The sequence below is a fragment of the Geotrypetes seraphini genome, chromosome 7 (genome assembly GCF_902459505.1).
Source record: "Geotrypetes seraphini chromosome 7, aGeoSer1.1, whole genome shotgun sequence".
NCBI lineage: Eukaryota > Metazoa > Chordata > Amphibia > Gymnophiona > Dermophiidae > Geotrypetes > Geotrypetes seraphini.
The window spans coordinates 30,780,382-30,798,057 of record NC_047090.1 but is presented as its reverse complement, the minus strand read 5'-3'; the positions used below and the strand labels follow the sequence as shown (position 1 = coordinate 30,798,057).

General features: G+C 44.5%; 1 protein-coding gene across 2 annotated transcripts in view; it reads right to left on the bottom strand.

Moving 5' to 3' along the window:
* EEA1 (early endosome antigen 1) overlaps nt 1–17,676 on the bottom strand; it is a 243,198-nt gene that overhangs the window by 211,217 nt on the left and 14,305 nt on the right. Inside the window, exons 2-3 of one of the 2 annotated variants that reach the window (XM_033951558.1) lie at nt 7,089–7,181; nt 6,252–6,368 (exon numbers count right to left, since the gene is read on the bottom strand). In XM_033951558.1, the coding sequence (XP_033807449.1) occupies nt 6,252–6,368; nt 7,089–7,181 (210 nt within the window). The remainder of the gene's footprint in view (nt 1–6,251; nt 6,369–7,088; nt 7,182–17,676) is intronic. The other variant, XM_033951559.1, reaches the window with a different exon arrangement.

Genomic DNA, 17,676 nt, shown 5'->3' with positions numbered 1-17,676 from the left:
CTTCGAGTTTTGGAGATCTTTTGAAGATAGATTTTTCAACTAGGGTATTGGGTATTCTGTTGGACTCTTCTCTTTCCTTTCAAAGTCAGGTGAATCAACTTTTTAAAAAATGTTTCTTTAGTCTTCGAATGTTAAGGAAGGTATGTCAGCTATTCTCTAAGCCAGTGTTCTTCAACCTTTTTACACCCGTGGACCGGCAGAAATAAAAGAATTATTTTGTGGACCAGCAAACTACTAGGACTAAAATTTAAAAACCCCGTTTACGCCCCATCTCCGCGAGCTCGGTCCCCGCAAACCATCTGATCCCATCTGCACAAGCTGCAATTATGATTTTATATTGAACGTATTTTATTAAAGTATAAAAAGAAACAATATTCTGAACAATTGTGATTTTATAAATATAAATATATAGAGCACGGACCAACAAAACCCCTGTCTCCCCTCCCCTTCACATATATCCCCTCTACTATCAAGAAAACTGAACAAGCCAAGTTATTATAGAATGCTACATAGAAATATCATGCTAACAGAAAACTGCAGTCCCCAGTTATGTCTCTAGCAGGATATATATTTCAAATCTGATATATTCTAATGACAAAATAGAAATAAAATTATTTTTTTCTACCTTTTGTTGTCTCTGGTTTCTGCTTTCATCTTCTTTTCACTCTTTTCCTTCCAGCATCTGCCCGTTCCATCCAATGTCTGCCCTCTCCCCCTTCCATATGTATCTGACTTCTTTCTATGCCCCTCTTCCCTGTCCATCCAGCCTGTTCCTCCTCTCTCCTTTTTACATCATTCATTCCAGCTTCACTGCCTTCTTCATTTTTATCTCTCCTACACCAGATCTAGCATCTTTATCCCTCTCTCATTTCTCTGCTGACCCCCTTTCCAGCATCAATGTCTCTCTACTTTCTCATTCCTCTCTCTCCCCTTTCCCTCATCTGATCTCTCCATTCCACCCTGACCCCCTTCCCCTCCTGTAATCTCCCTGCCAGCTGTTTCCTTCCTTTTTTCTTTCTCCCTTCCCTCCTTCCTTTTTTCCCTTCTCCCTTCCCTCCTCCCTCTATCCAACATTAACTCTCTTCCCATCCCTTTCCCTCCTCCCCTCCCAGCAGCATCTCTCCTTCTTCTCCCTTCCCTCTTCCCTCTATCCAACATTAACTCTCTTCCCATCCCTTTCCCTCCTCCCCTTCCAGCAGCATCTCTCCTTCTCCCTTCCCTCCTCCCTCTATCCAACATTAACTCTCTTCCCATCCCTTTCCCTCCTCCCCTCCCAACAGCATCTCTCCTTCTAAGTCTCTTCAAGTCCAGTAACAGCTCTCCCTTTATCCAGCAGCTTCCCAGCCTCCTACAGTGGCTTCCTCCCCTTCAAGCAGCTCTCAGTACTTGCCTGCAGGAAGTTCCCGGTAAATCACTGCCCTGGCAAGTAGGAGAGCTGGTGGGAGGGGAGACAGCCACTGTGAAGGCTCCCCAGGATCTTGCTTGCATATGCTGACCATCTCCCTCCACCTGCACCTGTATCTGCAGCTCTCTCCATTCTACTCGCGACTTCCCCGCGGCCCTCTTCAGCAACTCGGCAGAGGCGGTGATCAAGACAGGCTGCCAACATCGGGACCTTCACTCTCTGAGTCCCGCCTATTTTGTTTCAACTTCCTGTTTCCTAACAGGCGAGACTCAGAGAGGGAAAGCCCTGACGTTGGCAGCCTGTCTTGATCGCCTGAGGCTGGGAGGAACATTAGTCGGTAGGAACCGCAGTCGGCAGGAAATTTAACTGCCGACTGGATCTCACCGGCCCTGCGTGGACCGGCAGAAATTTTCTGCGGACCGGCGGTTGAAGAACTGTGCTCTAAGCAACATTTTGCTGTATTGGTTCAAGCCATTATTTTGGCTCAGTTAGATTATTGCAACTCTATTTACATTTGCTTGAATAAAGGAAATATCAATTAATCGATTCAGAATACGGCAGACAAATTGATTTTTGGGAAAAAGGAAATTTGATCAAGTACTTACTTCCATTACTGAGAAATCCTCAATGGCTCCCTGTTCATCTTAGAATTAGATTTAAATGTGTCTGTACGATATTCAAAATTATCCATGATCTAAATTTGTCTATAGTCCCTCTATTCCAGGGATCTCAAAGTCCCTCCTTGAGGGCCGCAATCCAGTCAGGTTTTCAGGATTTCCCCAATGAATATGCATTGAAAGCAGAGCAAGCACATAGATCTCATGCATATTCATTGGGGAAATTCTGAAAACCCGACTGGATTGCGGCCCTCAAGGAGGGACTTTGAGATCCCTGCTCTATTCTTTTCGGTCTGTTGTTTCAAGGAATTCTAAGTACAAACTTTCATTTCCTTCAGTGAAAGGGATAAAGCTTGATGGTAATCTCTCACTCCTTTTCATATAGGTTTACAGTGATTTGGAATGAAATTCCTAGTTATATTAGAACTCTTTTCTCTCCAGATTTTTCATAAATCGATGAAAACAATGCTATTTCAACAGTTTTGGGGAAATGGTACTAAGGAGTGTTAATTTGTCTTTTGTTTAGTAATTCACATGTTTGTTAAACTAATTCCCTGCTTATTGAAACCCGAGTCGAGCCCTACTTCAGGAGATGACACGGTATATAAATCTAAGGCTTAGATTAGATGAGCAGGGCTGAAGACATATAGGAGGTAGAGAGAGAATTTGATGGGGATAGGGAGACACACTGATGGGTGAGTAGGTCCTGAAGGGGGAAGAAATTTGAGGTAGCAAACTGGAAAGGGACTGAAGAGGAAGAGAGTGGAGGAGATAGGGTATATAGAAAAAAAACTGGGAGAGAATGACTGAGGATGGCCAATAGAAAACCAAAACAAAACTAGTGGGATAATGCTAAGCAGGAGTAGGGAGAAATACTTGTGGAAAAGAGCTAGGAGGTGATATAAACCAAGAACAGGCTAGATGTGAGAGAAAACTCAATGGATAGCAGCTGATGGGAAGAGAATGAGGAGGAGAAAGACTGGTAGAAAATAGATTGGCTGACACAAGAGAGAGAACACAGTGAGAAAGCTTGGCAAGAGTTTGAGAGGAGAGGAGACAGAGGGGGAGCAAAACTAATGGGCGCTAATGGGTCATGAACCAGGGTCTCAAAACACTTGTTATAGTTAATAATTGCGGTGTATCAAATAAAGTAACAAAAAAGTTAAGCCATAGTGGTTTACAATAATAAAAACAAAGGCAACATTTCAAAAATCAATAAGGATAGACAGGGTAAATCAACCAAGACAAAAACTGATACAAATGGAGTAAAAAGAAAAAAAGGAAAGGGAAGGTTAACAATATTTGTAGTAGTGCTGCCTGATTCACGATTCGATTCAGGTGAATCAATTCGAATCGGTTCAATTTAAAAAAAAAAAAAAAAACAACCCCAAAAAAAAACAACCTCCCGATTCGATGACTGACCCTTCCCTCCGTGCCTTCCTAAATCAGGAGCGGCAGCGCTGCCTCTTGCTGGCTGTCCACTTCTGCTGCCGCTCCTGCTTTAGGGGGCGAGGGTCAGTCGGGAAGTGCTGCATAGGCCTTTGCAGCATCCTCCGGCTTCCCCCCTAGCCTTCCTGTATTACCTTTAGCTAATATGTCAACCTGTTTTTGATCAAGTGACCAGTGCCAGTTCCAGCATTTAAAATCCTCCTTTTTTCGCGCTGTTTTCACTTTCGTTTTCATAGCGCTCAGCCGAACATGCTGGTTCAGTTCTGCTTAAGGTAAGGATGCCTTCCCTGTATCTACCGGTCTCCCAGCTTTTATTTCTTGGCTAGGTTAACTTACTTTTTTCTTTTCAGCGTTATTGCTCATTAAACAGTGTTTTTCATCTGAGGTTTTTATATTTTCTGTGATGTCCCGCATATAGTTTTAACTTCTCTGGTTTACCTTGGGCTTCTTTATCTGTTCCAGTACCGGCACCATTTTCTAATCAGTCCAACTCATTGTCCTGTCTGGTTTGTTTTTCCCCAATGGTCGAGTTTTGTTTTTTAGGTTTTGTTTTTGGCTCCGTTCTCACTATGGCACCATCTTTCTTTCATTATACTCACTGCTTCATTTGGTCCGTTTAGCTTTCCTTCCGCTTAACGTATAATTGTACAAGTTACTCTGTTGTGCTCTGCTGGTTCATTTATTCCATTTCTCACAATGTTTGTCTTTACAGTTTGTTTTAAGGCTCGTTCATCTGCTGGTTTCCACTCTGTCTGGTCGTTTAATATTATGTTTTCCATAGACTGCATGGACATTTCATCTGGTCTTATGTTATATACACTTCAGATTCCTTTTTAACACCATGTACATTTGTGTTTTTCAATTATGTATTTACATATTTTTTAACATATGGATTTATCTCATATTTCATATCATTTAATGCTGGCCATTGATTTTAGTATTGAGTTTGCTACACTTTACTGGTTAGAGGCCATAAAAGGGGTGAAGAGGCTGTAAAATAAACCCACCAGGTTGTTTGAAAAAAAAAAAAAAAAAAAACACACCCAATTCGGCAGCAAAATCGAATCGAATAATCGATTCAATAGGCTGAATCGAATCAAATTTTTTTCCTGAATCTGGCAGCACTAATTTGTAGGGTTAAACATTAAAATGTGAAGGGAGAAGAAGATCTAAAATATGAAAAATTATAAGAGTTGTATCAAATGCCATTTTAAATAAGACTTAATTGAGACTATGTTTTTAAAGATTTTTCTGCCATCAAGGATAAAGGAAGAGAGTTCCACAAAGTAGGGGCCTTTACCAAGAAACTATTAACATCCAAAAACATTTGCCTAAAAGATGGCAGTCAGCAAATTTTGATGAGAGGAATGAAGATTTCTTTGAGGTAAGTAGAGAATCAGATAACTAACCAAGAATGAGGGAAGACCTGAAGACTGAATCTGAAAAATAAGTACATTATACTTAAAGAGTACTCTATAAGCAATTGGAAGCGTATGTTCTGATTTAAGTAAGGGAGTATGATTGTAATTAGATCGAAGGAAGAGCAAACAGAGTACAGTACTCCCCTGATATTCGCGGGGGTTCCGTTCCAGGAACCCCTGCGAATCTTGAAAAACCGCAAATACAGTGTCAAAGCAGCTCCTGATTGGATAAGGCCCAACTTAGTGCAGGAAGAGGCGGTCGAAGCATACAGCAAGTGATTTCCTGCACTCGCCGGTGCACCAGATGCTCTCTCCTGCCTCTCCCGCTGCCCTCTCCTTGTCGGCGGTTCGCAGTCGGAAAATAACGCGAATGACCGGGACCGCCAATCGTGAACGACTGGGGGAACACTGTACAGTATTTTGCACAAGCTGAAGTCGACAAAGTTGATATTGAGGAAGACCAATTAGAAAAGAATTACAATAATCAAGTTTAGAAAAAAACAAACAAAAAGTGTAAGAGAATCCAGAGTGAATTATGATTTAAAAATGACCTAACGGAATGAAGCTGACAAAGTTTTCAAAATGAAGAGGAGACAACTCTAGAAATCTGAGAATGAAACGATAAGTAATTATCTAAGGTTACTCCAAGAATTTTGGATATTGTAAAAGGGCCCCACACACTAGAATGTTGGGAATCCCTGTTTCAGGCCTATTGGGAAATAGGATATGGGATAAGATGACTGAAAAGCAGATTACTCATTCAAGTTTTCTGAATGCAATCTGTGGGGTCAAAATGTTTGTTCTAAGGTAATTTTAGTCTACAGCTTAACTTAGGAGTTTTCTACTTAAAAAATAAATGAAACATTTGGTATAATGTTGCACATGTCCTCCTAAATTAATGGTTTATGCAAATTGTATACAAACTTCTATTGTGAAGGCAATAAAAACAAATATTCAAAAGTAAAGTCAGTAGAGCAAATTATATAATTTGATGTTTAATAACAAAGAAAAAGATAAAATGGTCTTTCAAGATATTTCCTTAACACAAGACATTAAAAATCCACCTAAGAAGCATGCAATATTTCAGCCAGAATATTAAAAGCAAATGCTTGACCTTCTTAGTCATCCCACAGGATAGATACCTGTAAACCATATAGAAGAGTACATCCAAAGTATATTTGCCTTTCCAGGAATTTACTATTTTTAAAGCATGCACATGATTACAACCCACATTTCCTCACAGCAGAGATTCAGCATAGAGCAAAAAGACACCAAAGCAATCTGGAAGATATTTATATAAATTGTACCATTTATTCAACCCAATTCCCAATCACCAAAACAAAGACATACAAAACCCACAGTGGCAGCAGGCAAGTCAATGGGACTGCTCTTTGGCTCAGCATGCTGATTCTGGTAGTGATCAGCCAGCTCAGTGGCACTCAAATAAATGTTCATACAGAGAGGACAGATGAAACCCTGTGAAACAATAATCTGTTTGGACTATACATTCATTTAGTTGGCATATGTAATGCAACAACATATTAGTTATTCACTTTTGACACTAGGATGATATGAGTCCTAGAGGGTGTTCTATCATTTATTGCTCAAGCTAGCAAAGAAAAAAAAAAAGACCAAGTAACTTTAGTTTTCAGCCGAAGGAAGGCTCGCTGTACCATTCTTTTGCAACAGAAGACCAAAACTGGCATTTGCTACACACTATAAAGACAAATGCATAATTCTCAAGTACCAGTATACATCATAGACTCCTAGAGAATAACACAGTAACAGATTTTGTCACTGTCCCCGCGGATAACCACGGTAAATCATCCCATGGCATTCTTTAGCGTCTATCTCAACCTCAGGCCTTCTACACCAGCATTCTTCAACGCAAGGCTTCAGGGTCAGTAGTTGTGCCCATTCATACTCTTGGATTCTCTCCTTAAAGAATGACATGAGGATGGTTTCCCACAGGGATTGTGACAAACTGTCACTACTCCTACTCCTCAAAGTAAATTGTTCTGTCTCCACAAAATTAAAGACACATACTTGTTTCAAGAAGAAACAAGGAAAAGTACAATATTCAACAGAACTCACTATTGATATACTCTGGTTTGTTGCAAAGTCTCACATGTTAAAATACATTTTCCCGGATCAAATGAACTACCTTAGTTTAAAAAAAGAAATTTAGTCAATTACCTCTGAAGATCCTTCATTGCTCACATTCAATGCATTTCCTGAAGATGCAGGAGTATCAGAATCGGAACTCTGGGAACCAACTCTCCCTGGAGTCTGAAAAAAGAAAAATGAAAGCCTTTCAGCTAGAATTGTATTTTCTTCATCAACAGCTTCTTTACAGTATGGCACACAGCTACACTTCTAAAAACTTTCTACACAAAACTTTATGAACAAAAAGGAAATGGTGCAGTCAACAAGCTTTATTTACCTCATGTGCAGTATGTAGCAAGTTTTGTATTTAAAAAACAACCAACCAAACATGTCTCCCAGCAGCTCCCAGTGATCTTAAATAATATTAGCAACATTTGACTTTTTTTCTGGTCCTTCTTAGTTAGCGATACTTGCAGGCCAGCATTTTATTTTAGGCTGTTCCTACAAATTAAGCTGAATGTAGGTTACTATTATTTTTGAACTCACAAAAATATTAATGCAAAACCCAAGAAATAGAATTTTAGCCAGGCTTACTTAATTCAAAATTTGTCTAATTTCAAGAATGATTTACGATATACCAGCTGGAACCAAGGACTGAGGTTTGTTCAGTTTTTCACAAGATAAAGTTATATGAATTAATACTAAATTTCAAGTTTATTATTATTTATATACCGCCTATCAATGGAGGTTGTCTAAGCAGTTTTATATTCAGGTACGCAAGAATTTTTCCCGGCAAATTCACAATCCACCTAACATAGCTGGGGTAACGGAGGATTAAGGCCCTCTTTTATTAAGCCATGGTAGAGGTTCCTATCGCAGCCCGAAGCACTAAATGCTCCAGGCCACGGTAGAAACCTCTACCGTGGCTTGGTAAAAGGAAGGGGGGGGGTAAGTGACTTGCCCAGGGTCACAAGGTATAGTGCTGGGCTTGAACCCACAACTTCAAGGTGCCGAGGCTAACCACTAGGCTATTCCCCCTAGCGTAATAGTAAAATATTAACACCAACCAGTGTGGCGCAGTGGTTAAAGCTACAGCCTCAGCACCCTGGGGTTGTGGGTTCAAACCCATGCTGTACCTTGTGACACTGGGCAAGTCACTTAATCCCTCCATTGCTCCAGGTACACTAGATAGATTGTGAGCCCACCAGGATAGACAGGGAAAAATGCTTGAGTACCTGAATAAACTCATGTAAACCGTTCTGAGCTCTCCTGGGAATACGGTATAGAAAATTGAATAAATAAATACATTAGAAATAATCTAGTAGCACTACAGGAAAAAGCATTACTAAAGTCATTAAAAAAAAAAAAAAAAAATATATATATATATATATATCAATCACTGGATTGTACATATTCCATGAGGAGCAAAATCAAATAAAGTTTTTAAAAAATGAGAGACAAACCATGTTAAGGTTTTCAGTAACAGATGGGCTTTCTGTTACATAAGCTTGCACTCTTTGTAGTAAGAGATTTACAGAGTTGAAGGGTTTGAGGAAATTTTTATTCTTCCAACCCAATGGAAAATGCAAATATGAAGAATGCTAGGGGGCAAATATAACTGAAAATATGTATCATTCATTGATTTAATCATTAGGCAAACTAGATGGCGCATTCAGGTCTTTTATCTACTGTCATCTACTATGTTACTATGTTAATAGATGAAGAAGAGCAAATTTGGCATGGGGGAAATCCAGTGAAAAGAATCAAGCTGAGGAAGCTGGGGAGCAAAGGAACTGGCAACCTGAAACAACTCCTCATGAGATACCTTCCAGTATTTCCAAATTCCAACCTGTAGTTATCTAGAAAGCAAATGAAACAAAAACGAAGGCTCTTTCATGCTCTCTTCAGCCAGAAAACCTTCTAAGCATGAACCCCCACACAACTGAAAAAAAAATGTCACCTAAAAAAATGCCATACAATCCTGGACCAGCCATCAAGGCAGAATTTCCCTGGAAATACCGAGGTCTTTCCTCCAGTTTTTTAAATTTCTCTTATTGTGAAAAATATATCTGTTCCTACATTCTCTGGTATTTTGATGTTTTGAATATCTTTTGGTGGTTATATACTTTTTTTTTATATTCAGCTTGGTTATGTTTATTTTAGAATGTGAAAGATTGCTTGAGTTACTTCACACAAATCTCCAAAACTTCAAGTGAGATTAAAACTAAGTGACAGCAATTACCCAGTTCGCAGTGACTGGCCACCATGGAAACCAGGACAGACAAGACAGAACAGCTTTGAGGTGACCTTGAAGCCCTTCGGAGATTGCAGAAGAGATATACTACAAAATTATATATTGAAGATCTGGCAAATAACATACACATACACATCCTGGGCTAGAAGGATCAGACATATTAACTTACCTGGAATACTAGTCTTTAAGCCTGTTACATTAACGGGTGCTAGAATAGATGTGTGTCTGTGTCTTTCTCTCTCTCTCTCCTTGGCCGCTTTGTCTGTCTTTCTTTCTGTCTCTCTCTTTCCTCGGCTGTCCACCACCACCCCTTGCCTGCTCCCCCTGTCCAGCAGTAGCCCTTCTCCTTTTCTTTTACCTCCTCTGTATCCAACAGCACCCCTTCCCTGCTTCCCCTGTCCAGCAGCACCCCTTCCCTGCTCCCCCTGTCCAGCAGCACCCCTTCCCTGCTCCCCCTGTCCCTCTTCCCTGCTCACCCTGTCCAGCATGCAGCTTCCTTGTCGTTTGCATCTGCCCTCCTCTTCTTTAATGCAGCCTGCTGAGGATCCCAGCCGGCTGTAGCGAACCTCGCAGGCCACTCTGCACATCGGTAGCACGTTCCCTCTGACGCGATCACGCACGTCAGAGGAAACGTGCTACTGAGGTGCAGAGCGGCCTGCGAGGTTTGCTACAGCCGGCCGCGAACCTCAGCATGCTGCTTTGAAGAGGAGCAGCGGCGTCGGCCAGCAGTTGGTGAGTGATGGCAAGAGGGGAGAGTCACCGGCGTGTTCCCTGCCTCCATGTTCAAAAATGGAATTCGGCACGGAGGGACACAGCACGGCAGCAGTGATCACAAAACCCTAAGTGCGCATGTGCGCTTAGGGTTTTATTATAGAGGTAACTGGCTCCTGGTTAGAAGGAGCTGTACAGCCCTTCCTGTCTGGACTGGGGGTCCATCTAGCATGTGCCATAAGAAAATGGTGACAGGAGAAACCAGCGTGATAAGCATGGAAATCTGAAGTCCAAGCCCCCTCAGAAATAGAGAAAGAGAGTCCTGGCCGCAGGAAGATGCAAAATGTCATTATGCCTATAGAGGCAGCCCGAATTTGGAAACTCTTTGTACTACCTTTAGGCATATATATCCTATGCCACTACTAGACACATGCAGCGCACCACAGAGGCCCAAATAAGAAGGCCAGATACCAACAGACAAAGGCTCAATCTGCAGGGACCCCAAGAGAGACAATGAGATACCCGTGTGAAATACAGGGCACTATCTTACTGATGATCTCGCTGTGCCGTGATTTGCCGTATGTCGACCCAGTCTGGAGACAAACCGAGACTGGGTGACCTAGCACAGGTCAGAGTCTCTCTGGTAATCCCCTTGAGTGCTAACTAGAGAGTTGCGCGGGGACAGAAATCCCACCCGTCCCCGCCAAAGTCCCACCCGTCCCCGTGAGGAATCCCACCCGTCCCCACCCGTCCCCGTGAGGAATCCCTCCGTCCCCACCCGTCCCCGCGAGGAATCCCCTCCGTCCCCACCCGTCCCCGCGAGAAATCCCCTCCGTCCCCGCCCGTCCATATAAACTTCAGAAATAGTTATTTCATTTAATTATGCTACTGAATTAAAGGCTCTGGTAGAAACCCATTTACAAATAAGCAAAAAGACTTTATTAATTTGAAAATATTAATTGGGAAGAATACATACTTTGCAAATGGGTTTCTACCAGAGCCTCTAATGTTTATAAATTTTTATCAACACAACTAATATACTACTTTATCCTGAAGCAAAATTAAAAAAAAGAAATATAATTCTTTTCCTACCTTTGTTGCCTGGTTTCTGCTTTCCTCATGTTCTCATTCAATTCCTTCCATCCACTGTCTCTCTTCCTTCTGCATCTTCCATTTGCTCTGTTACTGTGCCTCTCCCTTTCTTCCCCCTTCCAAATTGGTCTGGCACCCATCTTCTTCTCTCCGCTCCCCCCATAGTCTGGCATCTGTCTTCTTCCCTGCCAGCGTCTTCTCCCTACTCTCTCTTCCCATTTCCTTTCAGCGTCCTTCTCCCCCCATCTTCCCCATGTCCTGTCAGCGTCCTTCTCCCCCCTCTGTCTTCCACATGTGCTTTCAGTGTCCTTCTCCCCCCTCTGCTTCCCCATGTCCTTTCAGCGTCCTTCTCCCTCTCTGTCTTCCCCATGGCCTTTCAGCGTCCTTCTCCACCCCCCCCCCGTCTTCCCCATGTCCTTTCAGCGTCCAGTATACTGGGGAATCCCTTTGAGTTAATTTGGCCAGAGGGAAGGACAAATGCTTGTATCTTGGCGTAATTTACAGACCCCCAAGACAACAGGATGACCTGGATATGGAAATAATCGAAGATATAGAAAATATCACTTTGCGTGGGGACACAGTATTGCTAGGTGACTTCAACATGCCTGATGTGGATTGGATTACACTTACCTCTGCTTCCGGCAGCAGCAGGAGGCTATTAAACTCTATGAAAGGAGCAAGCCTCAGGCAACTGGTGTTGGAACCGACAAGGGATCAGGCAATACTGGACCTGATACTTACCAATGGAGAAAGTGTCACAGAGGTCTCGGTGGGCGACACATTGGCCTCCAGTGACCACAACATGGTATGGTTCAATATCAGGAAAGGTTTCACTAAATCTACTACACTAACCAAAGTCCTCAAATTCAAGGACACAAATTTCAAAGAAATGGGAGACTTCGTTCACCAGGCGCTACAAAGCCAAGAAGAAACCGATAACGTGGAAGACATGTGGTCGACTTTGAAAGCAACCATACAAGAAGCAACAAACCGCTATGTAAAATCAGTAAGTAAATGGCGAAGGAACAATAAGCCACAGTGGTTTACTGCGGAGATCTCAGACCTGATCAAGGAGAAGAAAAAAGCATTCATCTCTTACAAACAATCAGGGAAGCAGGACTCTAGAGCAGACTACCTGGCCAAATCAAAAGCCGTCAAAACAGCAGTCAGGGAGGCTAAATTCCTCATGGAGGAGTCTCTAGCAAAGAACATCCAGAAGGGAGATAAATCCTTCTTCAGGTATATCAGTGATAGAAGAAAAAACTCAGGCGGGATTGTACGTCTTAGGAAACCAGACGGAGACTATGTGGAAAAGGATTCGGAAAAAGCCCAACTATTAAATGAATACTTCTGCTCAGTCTTCACCCGAGAAGCGCCAGGGCTCGGCCCTCAGCTACAGACAAGGGTTGGCTCAGTTGACCCGTTTAGTAACTTTGAGTTTACGCCCAGCAGTGTCTACGGTGAGCTGTCAAGGCTCAAGGTTAGCAAGGCAATGGGGCCGGACAACCTGCACCCCAGGGTGCTTAGGGAGCTGAGTGATGTCTTGGCGGAGCCACTGTCCGCGCTCTTCAACCTCTCCCTTAGTACAAGCAGCGTCCCGTTGGACTGGAGGACGGCTAACGTCATTCCACTCCACAAGAAAGGCTCAAAGATGGAGACAGCAAACTACAGACCAGTGAGTCTAACATCGATAGTGAGCAAACTAATGGAAACTCTAATCAAACACCAATTAGATAAGATCCTGGATGAGGAGAATCTACGGGATCCCCGACAACATGGATTTACTAAGGGGAGATCCTGCCAATCCAACCTGATCAGCTTCTTTGACTGGGTAACGGGGAAGCTGGATATTGGGGAGTCCCTGGACATCGTGTACCTGGACTTTAGCAAAGCATTCGATAGCGTACCACACCGCAGGTTACTGAGCAAGATGAGTTCTATAGGATTAGGTGACACATTGACGAAATGGGTTGGGAGCTGGCTTGGAGGTAGGCTCCAAAGGGTGGTGGTGAACGGCACCCCCTCCGAAATGACAGAGGTGATTAGTGGAGTACCACAGGGCTCAGTCTTGGGCCCAATCCTATTCAACATCTTTATAAGAGACTTGGCAGAAGGGCTTCGAGGTAAAATAACATTATTCGCCGATGACGCCAAACTGAGTAATGTAGTGGGCAAATGCACAACAGACGAAGATTCAGTGCCCGACAACATGATGCACGACCTACTCCTACTGGAGCGATGGTCTAGGACATGGCAACTCAACTTTAATGCCAAAAAATGCAAAGTTATGCACCTGGGCAGCCAGAATCCATGCAAGTCTTATACCCTTAATGGCGAGATCCTAGCAAAAACGGTAGCAGAATGAGACTTGGGGGTAATCGTCAGTGAGGACATGAAGTCTGCCAATCAAGTGGAGCAGGCTTCGTCCAAGGCAAGACAAATCATGGGCTGCATACGAAGGGGTTTCGTCAGTCGTAAGGCGGAAGTCATTATGCCATTGTATAGATCCATGGTGAGGCCCCACCTGGAATACTGTGTGCAATTCTGGAGGCCGCATTATCGCAAGGATGTGCTGAGACTGGAGTCGGTGCAAAGAATGGCCACCCGGATGGTCTCGGGACTCAAGGATCTACCATACGAAAAACGGCTTGACAAATTACAGCTATACTCGCTCGAGGAGCGCAGAGAGAGGGGGGACATGATCGAGACGTTCAAGTATCTTACGGGCCGCATCGAGGCGGAGGAAGATATCTTCTTTTTCAAGGGTCCCACGACAACAAGAGGGCATCCGTTGAAAATCAGGGGCGGGAAACTACGAGGTGACACCAGGAAATTATTTTTCACTGAAAGAGTGGTTGATCGCTGGAATAGTCTTCCACTACAGGTGATTGAGGCCAGCAGCGTGCCTGATTTTAAGGCCAAATGGGATCGGCACATGGGATCTATTCACAGGGCAAAGGTAGGGGAAGGACATTAAGGTGGGCAGACTAGATGGGCCGTGGGCCCTTATCTGCCGTCTATTTCTATGTTTCTATGTTTCTTTGTCTTCCCCATGTGCTTTCAGCATCCTTCTCCACCCCTTTGTCTTCCCCATGTGCTTTCAGCATCCTTCTCCACCCCTTTGTCTTCCACAAGTGCTTTCAGATTCCCCCCCCCCGCCCTTCCCATGGCCTTTCAGCATCCTTCTCCACCCCTTTGTCTTCCCCATGTCCTTTCAGCGTCCTTCTCCACCCCTTTGTCTTCCCCATGTGCTTTCAGCATCCTTCTCCCCCCTCTGTCTTCCACAAGTGCTTTCAGAGTCCTTCTCCCCCCCGCCCTTCCCATGGCCTTTCAGCGTCCTTCTCCACCCCTTTGTATTCCCCATGTGCTTTCAGAGTCCTTCCCCCCCTCCTCCCGTCTTCCCCACGGCCTTTCAGCGTCCTTCTCCCCACTCCTTCTCTACCGCCCCGGGTGCAGCACAGCCGGCCAGGTCCCCTTACTTTTGTGGCACTTCCCCGACCGACTGACAACAGCCCCAGTCCGACAAACCTCCCTGCCCTTAACTGCGAATCTAAATTACCTTATTACAGCTGCTGTAAGAAGATAATTTAGATTCGCGGGTACAGGGCAGGGAGGATTGTCGGACCGGGGCTGTTGTCGGTCGGTCGGGGAAGTGCCACAAAAGTAAGGGGACCTGGCCGGCTGTGCTGCAACCGGGGCGGGGTGTGGTGGGGCGGACCGCCCCCTCCCTTGGTAGCCACTCGAACCGCGAGGCTACTCTCCTCCTTACCTGCACTGCCTGCAGCACAGAGCCAAACGTCAGCGCTGACGTCGGGAAGACTTCCGTTCAGCTCTGTGCTGCAAGCAGAGAAGGTAGGGAGAAGAGCCGCGCGACTGAGTACATCCAGCCCCGCAGGAACCCCGCGACCCTCGGAGGCGTCCCCACGGGATCCCTGCGACCCTAGGGGGCGTCCCCACGGGATCCCCGTGACCCAAAGGGGGAACCCGCGGGATGCCCGCGGGTCCCGCGGGATTCCCGTCGTCCCCGTTCCCGTGCAGCTCTCTAGTGCTAACCCCAGAGTCCGATTTTTTTGAGAAGGTGAGCAAACATATGGACAGCGGAGACCCGGTGGATATAATATACTTGGACTTCCAGAAAGCGTTCGACAAGGTTCCACACGCTAGGCTTCTGAGGAAACTACAAAGCCATGGAATAGAAGAAGATATACTAAAATGGATAGGCAAATGGCTGGAGAACAGATTGCAGAGGGTAAGCATAAATGGGAAGTTCTCGGACTGGGAAAAGGTGACAAGCGGTGTGCCCTAGGGCTAGGTTCTTGGGCCCATCTTATTCAATATCTTCATAAATGACCTGGAAGAGGAAACAACAAGTAATATAATCAAGTTTGCAGATGACACTAAACTATGTTGGACAGTTGGGTCACACATGGACAACAAAGAACTCCAGAGAGATTTGAACCAGCTAGAGAAGTGGGCGGAAAAGTGGCAGATGAAGTTTAATATAGAAAAATGCGATGCACCTGGGCAGGAAAAATAAGGAACATGAATATAAAATGTTAGGTGTGACATTGGGCAAGAGCGAACAAGAAAGGGACCTGGGAGTACTGATAGACAGGACCCTGAAGCCGTCTGCTCAATGCGCAGCGGCGGCAAAGAAAGCAAACAGGATGTTGGGCATGATAAAGAAGGGAATCACAAGTAGATCGGTGGACGTCATAATGCCGCTCTACTTGGTCATACCACACTTGGAGTACTGTATCCAAAACTGGTCTCCCTACCTAAAAAAGGATATAACCCTGCTGGAGAGGGTGCAGAGGCGAGCCACGAAGCTAGTAAAGGGTATGGAGAACTTGAGCTACAAAGAACGCCTCGGAAAACTGGGCTTGTTCACCCTGGGGAAGAGAAGACTGCGAGGGGATATGATAGAGACTTTTAAAATAATAAAAGCATTCGACAAAATAGAGCAAGAAACACCGTTATTCACGTTGTCAAATGTGACTCGGACAAGAGGTCATGGACTGAAATTTGAGGGGCAACAGGCCCAGGACAAATGTCAGGAAGTTCTGTTTCACACAACAAGCTTGGAATGCTTTCCCGGAGGAGGTTGTGACGGAACCCACCATTTTGAGATTCAAGGGCAAGTTGGATGCACACCTTCTTGCAAATCACATTGAGGGATACGGGTAAAACAGGGTCTTCTCAGGGAGCACCTAGCTTAGCCTCCGCGTGTGCGGGTCGCCGGACTAGATGGACCTACGGTCTGATTCGGTGAAGGCATTTCTTATGTTATATTGATTAAACTAACAATTTCCTTCAAGTGAATATAGCAGGAACACAGACATAAATCTGCCCAAGCTTGTCCCAAAGCTGGTGAAACACGTACAACTTGTCTGAACCGGAAAGGAAATAAGCCGCAGCATACCCTGACCAAAGTCAGCTGGAAATAAACTACCAGAACGCTGCAGCTCTCCCGCCATTGCCGGAGACCCAAGCGCGCGCCTGATTCTCGCCGACACGTGGCCGCTGCATCAACGCTCCTAGAAACATAGTCTGATTCAAGCCCCGCAAAATTTACCTTGCTGCGGCCCGCATAGAAAGAAAATCAGACTCAGGGAATAACTAGAATAACGGTGCGGTGCTTCCCACAACGCCGGAAAAAACATGTCCCATCTCATGCGCGCTGCTATAAACAGGCACCTGCACAATCAGCTGCACATGGCTGCGACAAACACCGATGAAAGAGAGCCTCAGAATAAACAGAACTACTACTGCTGCACTGAAACCCAACGAGAACAAGTGCGAGCATGAAATCGCATTGCTACTGCCGCGCTGTAACCAACAAGGAAACCAAGTGCATGCATGCAAAGAGTGGGAAAGTCCCGGCTCCCTCAACGGATTTCTAGTCATAAAACTTAGCCTCAATAAAATATCCATTTCTTAAATGTGCGTTGACCGAACCCACAGTACTAAGACTCCCAAACAGAACCTGAAGTTCAAACAACAGTAAAAAAACACATACATACTCATAAGCTTGTTGTTAGGGCCAGTTGAAGCCAGTAAGAGCTGGTTGTGCAGCACTAACAGGGCAGAATGTAGCAACTGTGGTCTCCCTTTTTTTTTTTTAAACAGAGAAGGGAAAGAAGAAAAAAAAAAAAATCGAGACTCAGTCAGGCCCTCTAGCAATGGAGGGCGGGTGAAGCAGGGACCTGGGGGAGCCCAGGTGTAACCCCTAAAGCTGGCACCATTCAGCGGGACATCCCTGTCTCACTGAAGAGAAACCTCAACAGGAGAAAATAATTTTCTAGTCATAGCCAGAATTCAGGAGCTAGTTGAATAGCGACCATCACCTGCTGGGAGATAGAGCATACTGAAGATACAGGAGGAGTGCCAACCAATAGGACCACCTGTTAATCAGTTTCTCTATCTCCGCCTGCTGGTAGATATGTGCTATCCCATTGGTCTCTGGATTCATCTGCTGCTGTTGCTAAGGAAAAAGAAACTAAAAGGGTCTGTGGCAAAGGTCAGAAGTGTAAACCAGGTGTGGATGCTGTTCAAAAATACATTGTGGAAGCGTAGACCAGATGTATTCCACATTTAACAAAGATGGAAAGAAGAGAAAAT